The following is a 13,224-nucleotide window of genomic DNA, read 5'->3' on the forward strand; positions in this document are numbered from 1 at the left end:
ACATACTTAATCTCACTGTTGTTCAAGAAAAGCCTTTGTAAAACAACTTTGAAATACCGTTTCATACCCATCACATTAGCAGAAATTCAGTAGCTGACAATTTCAAGTGTCTGAAGAATGTCTAGAGGATGTCAGTCTTATTCACTATGGGAAGTGTAAATTTAGTATGGCATAGTACAGTATGTAGTATGACATTTCCAGTAAGTTTTAGGTATTCATATAATGCAGTCCAAAGAAAGTCCACACTAAGATAAATACACTGTAGTAACTCAGGCACAATGTGTATAGCAGCATAAATACATTAGCAAAAACTCAAATGTCCATTAATGAATGAATGAATGGATACATTAAATGTGATAGAAGATGGAACTATTATGTTAGTTAAAATGAATTAGTTAGGTCTTTATTTGTATCAGCAATTTAATGCTTTAATATGCTGTTGAGTGAAAACAATTACAAAAGGATAAATACAGTAAGATTGAAACTCACAGCCTGGCATGTTGGCTCATGCCTGTCATTGCAGCGCCTTGGGAGTCCAAGGCGGGAGGATTGCTTGAGCTCCAGGCGTTTGAGGCCAGCCTGGGCAACAGAGTAAGACCCTGTTTCTACCGAAAAAACACACATTTTAGCCAGGTGTGGTGGTTCATGCCTGTAGTCCCAGCTAGCTACTCATGGGGGCTGAAGTGGGAGGATCCTTTGAGCCTTGGAGGCTGAAGCAACAATGAGTGGTGATTGCACCATCGTACTCCACCCTGGGCAACAGAGCTAGAGACCTTGTCTCCAAAAGAGGAAAAAAAGGAAAATCACGTAAAGGCACACTGTGTTGTGTTTCATGTGTATGTAATGAAATAAAATCATAAGTCGAAAGGGGAAACACACAATTTATAATAAAACTTCCTTTAGGCCAGTAAAACTTACTCATGCCTGTAAGTAATCCCAGCAGTGTAAGAGGCCTAGACAGGCGATCATTTCAGGCCAGGAGTTTGAGACCAGCCTGACCAACATAGTGAAACCCCATCTTACTAAAAACACAAAAATTAGCCAGGTGTGGTGGGACATACCTGTAATCCCAGCTACTCAGGAGGCTGAGGCATGAGAATGTCTTGAACCCAGGAGGCAGAGGTTTCAGTGAACTGAGATCGAACCACTTCACTCTAGCCTGGGTAACAAAGCGAGACTGTCTCAGAAAAAAAAACAAACCCAATAATTTCCTTCAGGAAAGGAAAAATAGGAATAGAATTGAAAGGAATACCAAAGGCTGTCACCGTCTTCAGTAAAATTTAACTTTCCAAATGGTGTTCTATAAGAAATAGTTTTAAATTTGTGTATTCTGCATGGTTGGAATGCAGGACTTTGAATTTCCTTTTTTATTTATTTTCCTTATTTTAAAAACTGCTAAGGATTTTTGAGAGAAGGGCAAATTTTTGGCTTCCTAGTGTACATGGGAAGTCTGTTATAGTTAGCAAAGTTTTCATCAAGGGTGAAGTTTGGTAAGGTAGTGCAAGGGCAAGAAGTATAGAGATTAATGTATTTAGAAAAATAAGAGATTTAGGCTGGGCATGGTGGCTGACACGTGTAATCCCAACACTTTGGGAGGCCAAGGCGGACAGATCACCTGAGGTCAGGCATTCGAGACCAGCCTGGCCAACTGGGCGAAACCCTGTCTCTCCTAAATATACAAAAATTAGCCAGGCATGGTGGCACATACCTGTAGTCCCAGCGACTCGGGAGGCTGAGGCAGGAGAGTCTTGCTTGAACCCAGGAGACAGAGGTTGCAGTGAGCCAAGAGAGCCGAGATCGTGCCACTGCATTCCTGCCTGGGTGACGGAGTGAGACTCTGTCTCAAAAAAAAAAAAGAAGAGAAAAGTGAGGTTTAACAATATTCTAGGATATTTCCCATTTGAATCATTGTTTTACAACATAAATTGTGTAAATTGAGATGTGATTATTTTTTCCTCTTTCATTTCTTAGCTTGAGGAAACTAATAGGACACTAACTAGTGATGTTGCCAATCTTGCGAATGAGAAAGAAGAATTAAATAACAAATTGAAAGATGTTCAAGAGCGTATGTATTAACAAAGAATGTTTATTTTTAATACAGTTTATGTTTATCACCTGCTATAATTATCAATGTAATTTTAACTTTTTTTTCATGTTTCAGAACTGTCAAGATTGAAAGATGAAGAAATAAGTGCAGCAGCTATTAAAGCACAGTTTGAGAAACAGCTGTTAACAGAAAGAACACTCAAAACTCAAGTATGTATAATAAACTCTAAATACGATTTTGAATTTCATCTCAGTTTATCTCTTTTATATTTTACTTCTAGGTGTTACAAATTGGTAGCAGTAGTCATCAAATGTACCAGTATTTGTGAAGTCACAATTACCTGGTTTTTGCCAGGTTGGGATAAATTAGATTTGATTAATATTGTTCAATTCTATGTCTACTAAAATTTTCCTTAATTTTTCCTTTTGGAATCACATTCTCTTTCAATTTATCATTGTAATTTAGTATGTTTTTCTGCTTTTAAGAACTGTTGGGATTGACCATTTGCTGATAACCTGAAAAGGGTCAGTTATTTCATTCTCCACCAACTCCTACAGTTGCATATGTACTGCATGAACATGTGGGGTACTAGGTGCCCTTCACTGTTGGTGGACATAGGATATTTTATTAATATGATACCATTGCAAAATGTTCTTCTTCCAGAATAAATGAAGAAAAGTCTGCCTATTAAAGCCTCTCTTAGAACTAAAAAGTCAAAATGGTAGAAAGCAACATCAGATCAATTCCATAAATACATATTTTTTAATCTATAAATATTTTAAATTATAATTCTCAGAAGACACGAGTAAAAATCTAATGGAGCATTGCATGGAGAAGCATAATGAGTAGTAAAGGTGTATTATTTGAATTATGTAGAAAGTGTTTCTTTGTAGCCCTGTGTGTAGGGAAGGAGAGTATTTGTGATTGTTTAACTTGTTGCTATTGATGAGATACTGAGAAACCGTAAATGTAATTTATTTTTATTTATGTGTTATACTTACTTTTACATTTTTAAGGCTGTGAATAAGTTGGCTGAGATCATGAATCGAAAAGAACCTGTCAAACGTGGCAATGATACAGATGTGCGGAGAAAAGAGAAGGAGAATAGAAAGCTACATATGGAACTTAAATCTGAACGTGAGAAATTGACCCAGCAGATGATCAAGTATCAGAAAGAACTGAATGAAATGCAGGCTGTAAGAATACTTTCTGGGTTCTATACTGAAGACTTCCTTTTGAGAAGTAGAATTATTTTTATGTCTGTGTTTTACTGGTTATAGACCATATCTATTTAATAATTGTTACAGAACCAAGAAGCAAAATGTTGAGGCATGTCACATCCAGTTAACTTATGGTAATTAAATTTCTTACAGCAAATAGCTGAAGAGAGCCAGATTCGAATTGAACTGCAGATGACATTGGACAGTAAAGATAGTGACATTGAGCAGCTTCGGTCCCAACTCCAAGCCTTGCATATTGGTCTGGATAGTTCCAGTATAGGCAGTGGACCAGGGGATGCTGAGGCGGATGATGGGTTTCCAGGTATGGATTTGCTTTCAGCCCTAATATTTGTCTTAAATATAAATCAGTTGATTGTTTTAAGTCTTGTGATGACTACTCTGAAGGAAAAATGTTTGTAATTTCTTTAAGGGAAAACCTATTCCTTCGAGTAAGGATTCAAGTAACATTTCAAACTTATTTTATTGATTTTTTTTTAATCAGAGTTTTTCGTAAACTCTGATAAAAGAAAAACTCCACATGTCTAGTTTTTAAATTATTATATTAGCTCTACTTTTAAGCTTTCATTTGATTTTCTCTTCTTTCTGCATTCTTACTTCTATGTTGGGTGTTTAGTTCATATCACTCAGTCACACACTATGGAATCCATGTCATTCACCTACCAACGTTCCTCTACTTCTCTCAATATTGCCACTAAGCCTTCCAGTTCTCACATGCTCCTTGACTCTGATTCTGACTCAGAAGAAGAATCTTTGCCTTACTTACCCATTTCATCGGAACCTAATGGTACAGGTGATATCCTGAAAGTCTTTTCATCTTTGGGGTTTTTCCCACTATCCTTAATTTTAGTCCTTTTGAAATTTTCTTTATGTAACATAAACTAATAACCACTAACTCTAATATGTTGTTGTAGACTCACTCTGTTAAAAATAAACTGCTGCATGAATAAAGAATTTGTTTTTAAGGTGTTTTCTCATGGTATTGTTGTTATAATTGTTAGATGCCAACTTGCAAGAAATGCAGTAATAGATTGCTTAAGAGCGCATGGTTTCACTGCTTGTTTTAGCCATTTTCAACCAAGAAGAAATTCTTTCTGAAGTTTCATAACAAGAATGATGGTACAGAAAAAGTACTTGGACTGATTCAGAGGATATGCTTAGGGTTTTCCTGAGTACTTACCAACATTGTCGTAGGCATATATCCTGCATAAGAAACGTGAAAGAATTTGGCCTGATTGTTACCCTGAAAGAGATTATAGTTTAAATGAAGAAACCAGACAGTTCTTTCATTCAGAGTCAAAGAGGCAGCCACGTGTGATCTTTCAAGACTGCAGTTTCCTCATCTAAGTTAGGGGAATAATTTCTGTTCTGTGTGGTTTTTGTGAGGATTAAAGAAAATTTATGTAAATTATCCAGCACAGCTGATACATAAATGTTAAATAAATGATAGCTACTTTCATGAAAAGGCATTGGCCAAATGTCATTGAAACAAATTCTAAGGATTCATACACATTTCTTAGTTGAATTAGAATGCTCCTGATCTTGATATTTGGAATTTAGAATCTTTTGGTTATTTTGCTGCTTATTAACCAACTTTTATCTAAAATTTACGTAATTGGCCAGGTGCAGTGGGTCACACCTGTATTCCTAGCACTTTGGGAGGCTGAGGAGGACAGATTACCTGAGATCAGGAGTTTGAGACTAGCCTGGCCAACATGGTGAAACCCCATTCTACTAGAAATACAAAAAGTAGTCAGGTGTGGTGGTATGTGCCTGTAATCCCAGCTACCTGGGAGGCCAAGGCAGGAGAATCACTGGAACCCGGGATGCAGAGGCTGCAATGAGCTGAGATTATGCCACAACACCCCAGCCTGGGTGACAGAGTGAGACTCCATCTCAAAAAATAATAATAATAATACAATTTATATTATTTTATTATAGTTATTCTAAAAGCCCATTTTCTCTGAACATGTAATTATTAAAAATATTTACTCCTTGAAAATGTGTACTATATTGCCCTCTTCCAAAGGAAAAATAAAGGAGTCTAAGGCAGGTGTACCAGTGAGAATAGAGTTGCTGCTGCTGCCTTTTTTTTTTTCTTGGCAACTTTTCTCCTGAATTTTACAAAAGCATGAATTTAATTGATGGAATATTTGACTTTATAAAAGTATAGAATACCTGTTTCAAATATGATATAACCTGGCTTTTGTTTTGTATTGCATAACTTTTTACTACTGATCCTGTACTATACTGTATCCTAGATAATATATAGTGATAAATTCTAAAGGATATATTTTGTTTTGTAAATTTAATATTAAATGCTATTAAGTTCCTTATTATCAAAAGAGAATTGTTATTTTTATCCTCATATATTGTGCTTATTTGTAGAATCAAGATTAGAAGGATGGCTTTCATTGCCTGTACGAAACAACACTAAGAAATTTGGATGGGTTAAAAAGGTAATTGGTACTTTGGAATATGAGTCTTTGTTTTTGTTTTAACTCCAGTCATTTGGCTTTTGTAGTTGTAGGATATACATGACTGGTCCTTTTGGACACAGAACTTACTTATACTTTAGGATTTGAAATGATATTTTATTTATCTTTGTAAAAAAATTTTTGTCCTCATATCTTGTTAATAATAAGACAGGATTTATTGTTAGGAAATTGTAAGCCTATTGATTTTGATACTTTTGCTGTTTTGGTGGGAAAAGAACTCTGAATATGGTTAAAAAAAAAAGACCTATTTATTTATTTTCCTCGCTTACTATGATTATTGATGTTATTATGCTTGTTTTTGAAAGGTAACTAATAATATTGGATCCCAAAGCTAACTAAGTCCAAAAAATATTTGATTTTACTTCTCCCCACAATTTGCTTATTTAAAATATCTAGTAATATAAACAAAATTTAGTAAATATCTAGTAAACAAAATATAGTAAAATATCTAGTAATATAAACAAAATTTATAGTTACTTTAAGGAAGACTTTCCTAAAAATATATTAAGTACTTTTTAGTTACTTAGTATTTTATGATTTTTATTGGTAATACAGAATTTATTTTCAAAGAAAATCAATAAATAAGGTATGTAAAAACTTGAATTACTGATTTCTTTTCTCCCTGTTTTAACAGTATGTGATTGTAAGCAGTAAGAAGATTCTTTTCTATGACAGTGAACAAGATAAAGAACAATCTAATCCTTACATGGTTTTAGATATAGAGTAAGTGTTTTTATTAGAATATTTAGAAACCATATCTTATCTTTTAAAGTATGATAAAAGTAACAATTAATGCAATTTATTAGTCATAGTATAGCTTATAGTATAGCTCCTACTGTACTATTGTTACATTTTCCTGTAATTACTTCATACAGGTGAAAGTCTGGGATACAGGGTTAGCTAAATCATCTTTATTTCATGGGTCTTTGTTATTTTTTTAAACTAATTAGAAAATTTCTGACATAGAGGTTTCTAAAAATCTTAAATAATTATAGAATTAATAGAACAAAATATTCTGTGAGTTTCTAACATGGGTCAAAGTAGTCAGTGTTTAACTTCTGACATTAGTATAGAATAATTAATATATAATTTGATCCTTGGGTGATATGTTATTCCTTTATTCAAAATTTTTTATAGCAAGTTATTTCATGTCCGACCAGTTACACAGACAGATGTATATAGAGCAGATGCTAAAGAAATTCCAAGGATATTCCAGGTAAACATACTTTTGTTTATATTTGATTGGTTGGCATTGTTTTCTTTTTTTCACATTTAGAAGTTCTCATATAATGTGACATATTAAATCTCTTCATTCTTTGACCCTCTTCAGGTTACCTTTCTGTTTCAGCCCCATTTAAAGATGGTTTGTTCCTTTGTGACTTTTGTGCTTAACTCTGTTTGGGGACGTCTTCATTCCTGTCTCCATTTTACTTGTTAAAGTTTGTAGTGTTGTTCGTATCGTGTTTCTGGTCTTTGCTATATTTTTTTTGTTTAAGGCTGGTTATGACTTTTATTAAGCATGAACTTTTTCCCTTCTGTTTTTGTTTTATTCTCAGTTCTCTAGAAATTATGAAGGTAAATTTTGTACCTCATAGCCCTTTTACCTCCAATTTCAAGTGAGACCACATTCTTTACTATGTCATTTTAAAATTAGTCAGACCAACAATGAGTTATTGAGTTCCTTCTGTGTAAGAGCCATTGTGCTTGGTGTACTGTGTGAAAGTTGGCCCCTTGTTTATCATGTTTATTTGGGGTATAATACACATCCTTTCCTCTTTGTTTTCTCCCTCAACTTTCCAAATACAGAACTTTTAAAATGAAGCTGTACTTACAGCTGTTACCCAGTTTTCTGGTAAGCATTACAAAACACCAATTAGTATAATTGCTACATTTCTTCAAGTGATTGTTTTGAACAGTCCCTCCCAGAAAAACTTTCTAACACCTATGAAGTGCCCATTTACCTTTTGCTGACCTATTCTGATAGTGCTGCTAAAGCATGGGTGTTATAAAGAAAATAAGGAGGCAGCATTTGAACAGGAGCAGTTCTTTTGATATGCGAACCAGTGTCTGTCTGATGGCTTTTCCTACATAAGCTCAGCAGAATATGCTTAAGTTTGAACTTCAAATATATTTTCTTCTCTTTGAATAATTTAGGCTAATTTTATTTTACTTACACTATCAGAATTGTTACTACATAAAAAATAACATATTTGGAAATCATTTGTTGTTCTTTTGGCCTTCATAGATTCTGTATGCCAATGAAGGAGAAAGTAAGAAGGAACAAGAATTTCCAGTGGAGCCAGTTGGAGAAAAATCAAATTATATTTGCCACAAGGGACATGAGTTTATTCCTACTCTTTATCATTTCCCAACCAACTGTGAGGCTTGTATGAAGCCCCTATGGCACATGTTTAAGCCTCCTCCTGCTTTGGAGTGCCGCCGTTGCCATATTAAGTGTCATAAAGATCACATGGACAGAAAGGAGGAGATTATAGCACCTTGCAAAGGTAAATGGTAACTTACTTGCTTCATCAATATTGGTTATGTTCAGATCATTTTAAGCACCTTAATTTTCTTTTCTAATTTTTCTTTATAGTGTATTATGATATTTCAACGGCAAAGAATCTGTTATTACTAGCAAATTCTACAGAAGAGCAGCAGAAGTGGGTTAGTCGGTTGGTGAAAAAGATACCTAAAAAGCCCCCAGCTCCAGACCCTTTTGCGCGATCATCTCCTAGAACTTCAATGAAGATACAGCAAAACCAGTCTATTAGACGTCCAAGTCGACAGCTTGCCCCAAACAAACCTAGGTAATAAACTAAAATGTGGTAAAAAATTGAAAGTACTAAAATATTTTGTTATTTATATTCAAGCTGCAAATTTTCCTAATTAGTTTTCCTTTACTTGGTGTTTTAGTGAACCATGGAATACCAAATGTTTGGAACTGTCTTAATATGCATGTCATATTCATCAATTCAGATGAAAGTAATATAAATTTATTTACTAAATCACAGTAAATCAACCAAAAATCTTTAAAGATTTTTGTTGTGTTTATTTATACAGTAAATCTTCACTTAACATTGTCCATAGGTTCTTAGAATCCGCAACTTTAAGCAAAACAGTGTACAGCAGGTCCTCGAGTTAAGTTGTTTCCTTCAAAGTTGTTTTGTTAAAACTTTGATGAGAAAAAAAAAACAGTTTTGTTACGCTTTAGTTAGCTTAAAGCCGCACTTTTCAAGGACCTGTCAATGATGTCAAGTGGAGGGCTTACTGTACAATGATACTATTTTCAGCTTTTATAAGCACTAATTTAATGACTTAAAAGATAGAATTAACATTGTCCACAAACCTCACATTGTCAAGTGCACATACTGTTTCATATTACAAGCTTTTATTATGTTAGGTGACTTGGGAGGCAGGTCTAAAATCAGCTTGGGATTTAAATCAAATCTATAAATTTAAAACAGTAACTTGAGTGTGATTTTTAACAGCAACATAGACCAGCTTTAAAAATGCAAATATTCACCAATGGGTAAAGTGGCCATTCCTTGGAATTGAGGTAGAGTTTGGAAAATGGAGTAAAGTCAGGGATGATCGTTATGCACAAAAACATTTTGATGGAGCCATTTTCAGATAGCTTCGTGAAAGTCCTTTAGTTAAACATCTTGATTCACTGTAGCCATTTCTTGGCTTACTAACAACTTAAGCATGTATAAACATTGCTAGCTAGCTATTGAACATGAAATGAACACAAGAATTTGGTTAGCTAAAGGAAAAAGCATATACTTTGATGAGGTATCTAATTTCAGGTATCCTTTTTGTTACCTAACACGGGAGCTTCAGTATATGAATATTGATGTGCATTGGCTGTGTGGTCAGGAATCTTATTCTAACCACAAACATCTTATATGAAACTTTCTTGAAACTAATCTCTCAACGAAATAATTTAGAATAACAAAGGTATAATTGGTGTTTCAGCAGTGAAAATGTTGAATATTTTGTGTGAGGTATGATAAAACTAAACAAAATTAGTGATTATTGATAGAAATTAAGCTAAAGAAACTCAGAACTCAGAGACATTGAAGGCCATTTCATGTGCCTTCTGTAAAACATCTGAAAATTAAATTCCTATTATTAATACTGTATAACTATTAATACTTAAATGGTATTTTAATGCCTTACAGTATATAGTGATTTTAGTTTCCAAAGTACTTCTCTGTGTATTCTTTTCTCTCATTTAACTTCTTATATGTTATCTCATTTGCTCTTTAAGATGGTCCTGTGGAATAGAATAGGTACTGTTATCTTTGTTTTTGATTAAGATTCCAGAAGGGGTTTGTTTAGATCTACAACTATAACAACTCCAAATACCCTTTTGATGTTTTTTTTCTTTTGTGCTATTTGACACATTAATGATTTTGCTATATATAGTAACATATATGGAATTAGTTTAAGAGATATGCTCCCAATTATGTAACAGGACTTAAAAATACCTTCCTTTTCCAGTCTAAATCAGCATTGTGGTCTATTGGAAAGTACATTTACTTTTTATTTTTGTTACCTTTTTTTTTTAATTTAACTTCTGGCCTTGCCCTTTGAATAATTCTTCAGTGATTTTTATTTTTTTAATACATTTTGTGGGGTTTTCTTTGTGGTTGTTTTTTTTTTTTTGAGATGGAGTCTCAGTCTGTCAACCTGGCTAGAGTACGGTGGCACAATCTCGGCTCACGGCAGCCTCCGCCTCCCAGGTTCAAGCGATTCTCCTGCCTCAGCCTCTCGAGTAGCTGGGATTTCAGGCACATGCCACCATGCCCAGCTAATTTTTTTGTAAAAAATACATTTTGTTGTAGCAATGGTAAGTAGTAGGGATTTCTTTCTGTCACATCAGCATGTAAATAAAACTGACTAAAATGTATAGTGTGTATTTTGTGAAAAAAATTTATTCAACAGATTCTTTGAAATTCTAAAGATAATAATGGTCACATTTATAATGTAATTTGGATTTTGTTGTGCCTCTGCAACATTATTTCCATTGTTTTTGGCATTTGAGTCTTCCTTGCTTCATGTACTCATAGCATTATATCTTTATTTCTTACATGAATCAATCAACCTGCATTATTATTTTTATTTTGAGGTGGGATCTTACTCTGCTGCATAGGCTGGAGTGCAGTGGCACGATCACAGCTCACTGCAGCCTTGACCTCCTGCACCCAAGTGATTATTCTCCCACCTCAGCCTCCCAAAGTAGCTGGGACCACATACATGCACCATGACACCTGGCTAGTTTTTGTTGGTTTGTTTTATTTTGTAGACATGGGGGTCTCCCTATGTTGCTCAAATTTCTTGCCTTACACAATCCTTCCACCTTGGCCTTCCAAAGTGCTGGGATTACAAGCATGAGCCACCACGCTTGGCTGGCGTTCCATTTTGAATATCACGTTTTAAGAGTCACATATACAAATGGAAGGGTATATAGATGAGAATAACAGGTTGCAGTATATCATTTGAAAATATTATACATATGTTGCAAGTGAAGGAACTGAGGATATTTTTTTTCTAAAGAAATTATTTGAAAGTATGGGAGATCATAAATAGCACTAAAGAGTTAAAGACCTTTTCCTTGGAAGATGTATTAGAAGAAGAACCAGTCAGAGAGGCGAATTGTAAATTTCATTGAGTAGCATGGTTCTAGGGAGGAATCAAGACCCAGGCTGGATGGCTTTTAACATTCTACTGGACTAAAGCACATTCACAAATGGGTGGAACTAGTAAAGGATCATCCAAGAAAACAGAGGCCCAGAATTGCTGGTATATCTCAGCAGTGATCTAATATCTAGCTCTTCATATGAGGTTGTTTAATGTTAGTCTTAGCATTAGTCAGTCTAGCTTTAGTTGAAGTAATTTGACATGTTGTCCTTCTTAAAACAAATTTTGACTTTGTTAGATATGTCAAATATATATTTGAGTGTATGTTTGTTAGATATATCAAATATATAGTAAACCCATAAATGTTCACTTAACCGTTTTTTGGTAACTTTTCCTCAGTGTCTTTCTTTATGGTCACCTGCACCATTACGTCTTTTCTTTTTGTTGTTTGTTTGTTTGTGAAATGGAGTCTTGCTCTTGTCACCCAGCTGGAGTGCAGTGGCATGATCTTGGTTCACCACAACCTCCACCTCCCGTGTTCAAGCAATTCTCCTGTCTCATCCTTCCGAGTAGCTGGGATTACAGACACGTACCACCACACCCAGATAATTTTTGCATTTTTAGTAAACACAGAGTTTCACCATGCTGACCAGGCTGGTCTTGAACTCTGGACCTCAGATGATCCTACTGCCTTGCCTTCCCAAAGAGCTGGGATTACAGATGTGAGCCACTGTGCCTGGTCTCATTACATCTTTTCTTTAGCTTGGCAGTCCTGATTCTGATTCTCCTCTTAACTGTTTTCAGCACTTCCTCTTTTCTATAGTGGTGAAATTTATTAAAGTGATAGTTAAGTGTTAGCTCTTATTATACTAATTTATCCTCAGAAACACCCTGTGAGGTAGCTATTAATATATCTCCATTTAACAGATGAAGAAACTAAGGCACAGAAAGATTCTGTCCCCAAGGTCACACAGCTAATAAGTGGCAGAGCCATGTCTTTAGATCCAGATATTCTAGTTCTGGAGCCTGGACTTGGAACTGAAGTAGTAACTGCCTCATGTGATGAGTAGAACTTAATTAATTGACAGTTCATAAAAATAATGTGTAGAAATGCTATTTTACAGGAATGTTTTCTTGGTACTTTTGAATGAAAATTAAAATGCCGTGCTGGAAAAGTAGGAAATTTGTGAATAAAATGCTAATTTTTGATGAAGACAATTTGGGGATTGTTTCAATGCAAGGCAAAAATACATCAGTCTGGCTAGAGGGCATTTCTCTTTAATTTTCTTTTAAAGATCTTTAAAAAAAATGGAGTATTTAACGCATTCAGAAAAGTATAAAGCAAAAATGCAACAAATGCTCATTTATCAAGTTTTAAGAAGTAAAACATAGCAACACAGGGAAACTTCAGGGAGGGGGTAGCTATTGTGCCATTATTATCTTATCTTTGTTCTTATCATTTCTAAATGGTAGAAAGTTAACAAACTACTTGGGAAAATAATGAAGTTATAAACAATTTAAAGTGTCAAAAATAAAACCATAGATGAAGTAGTAAAAATAGATGAATATATACCTGATCTTGAACTAGACAAGAACTTGCAAAGAGTAAAAGAAAAGAAAACAAAGAAGATCAACTATCCCAAAATTAAGGCCTTGTAAATTTTAAAAACAGCATGTATTTATAGAATATATAAGAAAGATGAGTTGGTATCTTCACATATGAAAAGTTCTTATAAATCATTGAGAAAAAAGATTGCCTTATCCCCATACAAAATTAGGAGGGGCATGCAGGCAT

The 13,224-nt window shown here is 34.4% G+C and overlaps 2 protein-coding genes across 15 annotated transcripts in view; one reads left to right on the forward strand and one right to left on the reverse strand.

Annotated features, from left to right (window-relative positions):
- ROCK2 (Rho associated coiled-coil containing protein kinase 2) overlaps window positions 1-13,224 on the forward strand; it is a 154,760-nt gene that overhangs the window by 136,641 nt on the left and 4,895 nt on the right. For 10 of the 14 annotated variants that reach the window (XM_054245207.2, XM_078349942.1, XM_035273222.3 and 7 more), the window contains 10 exons: window positions 1,972-2,065; window positions 2,162-2,256; window positions 3,064-3,243; window positions 3,421-3,589; window positions 3,902-4,078; window positions 5,674-5,744; window positions 6,418-6,506; window positions 6,921-6,999; window positions 8,029-8,290; window positions 8,380-8,593. In XM_054245207.2, coding sequence (XP_054101182.1) covers window positions 1,972-2,065; window positions 2,162-2,256; window positions 3,064-3,243; window positions 3,421-3,589; window positions 3,902-4,078; window positions 5,674-5,744; window positions 6,418-6,506; window positions 6,921-6,999; window positions 8,029-8,290; window positions 8,380-8,593 — 1,430 coding nt within the window. The remainder of the gene's footprint in view (window positions 1-1,971; window positions 2,066-2,161; window positions 2,257-3,063; window positions 3,244-3,420; window positions 3,590-3,901; window positions 4,079-5,673; window positions 5,745-6,417; window positions 6,507-6,920; window positions 7,000-8,028; window positions 8,291-8,379; window positions 8,594-13,224) is intronic. The other 4 variants (XM_054245209.2, XM_054245210.2, XM_078349943.1 and 1 more) reach the window with 2 other exon arrangements.
- The window catches only part of SLC66A3 (solute carrier family 66 member 3), a 40,031-nt gene continuing 28,527 nt past the window's right edge, over window positions 1,721-13,224 (reverse strand). Inside the window, exons 7-8 of the transcript XR_008476463.2 lie at window positions 4,466-4,528; window positions 1,721-1,837 (exon numbers count right to left, since the gene is read on the reverse strand). The gene's annotated coding sequence lies outside the window, so the exon portion shown is untranslated. The remainder of the gene's footprint in view (window positions 1,838-4,465; window positions 4,529-13,224) is intronic.

This window comes from Callithrix jacchus, chromosome 14, assembly GCF_049354715.1.
Source record: "Callithrix jacchus isolate 240 chromosome 14, calJac240_pri, whole genome shotgun sequence".
Classification (NCBI taxonomy): domain Eukaryota; kingdom Metazoa; phylum Chordata; class Mammalia; order Primates; family Cebidae; genus Callithrix; species Callithrix jacchus.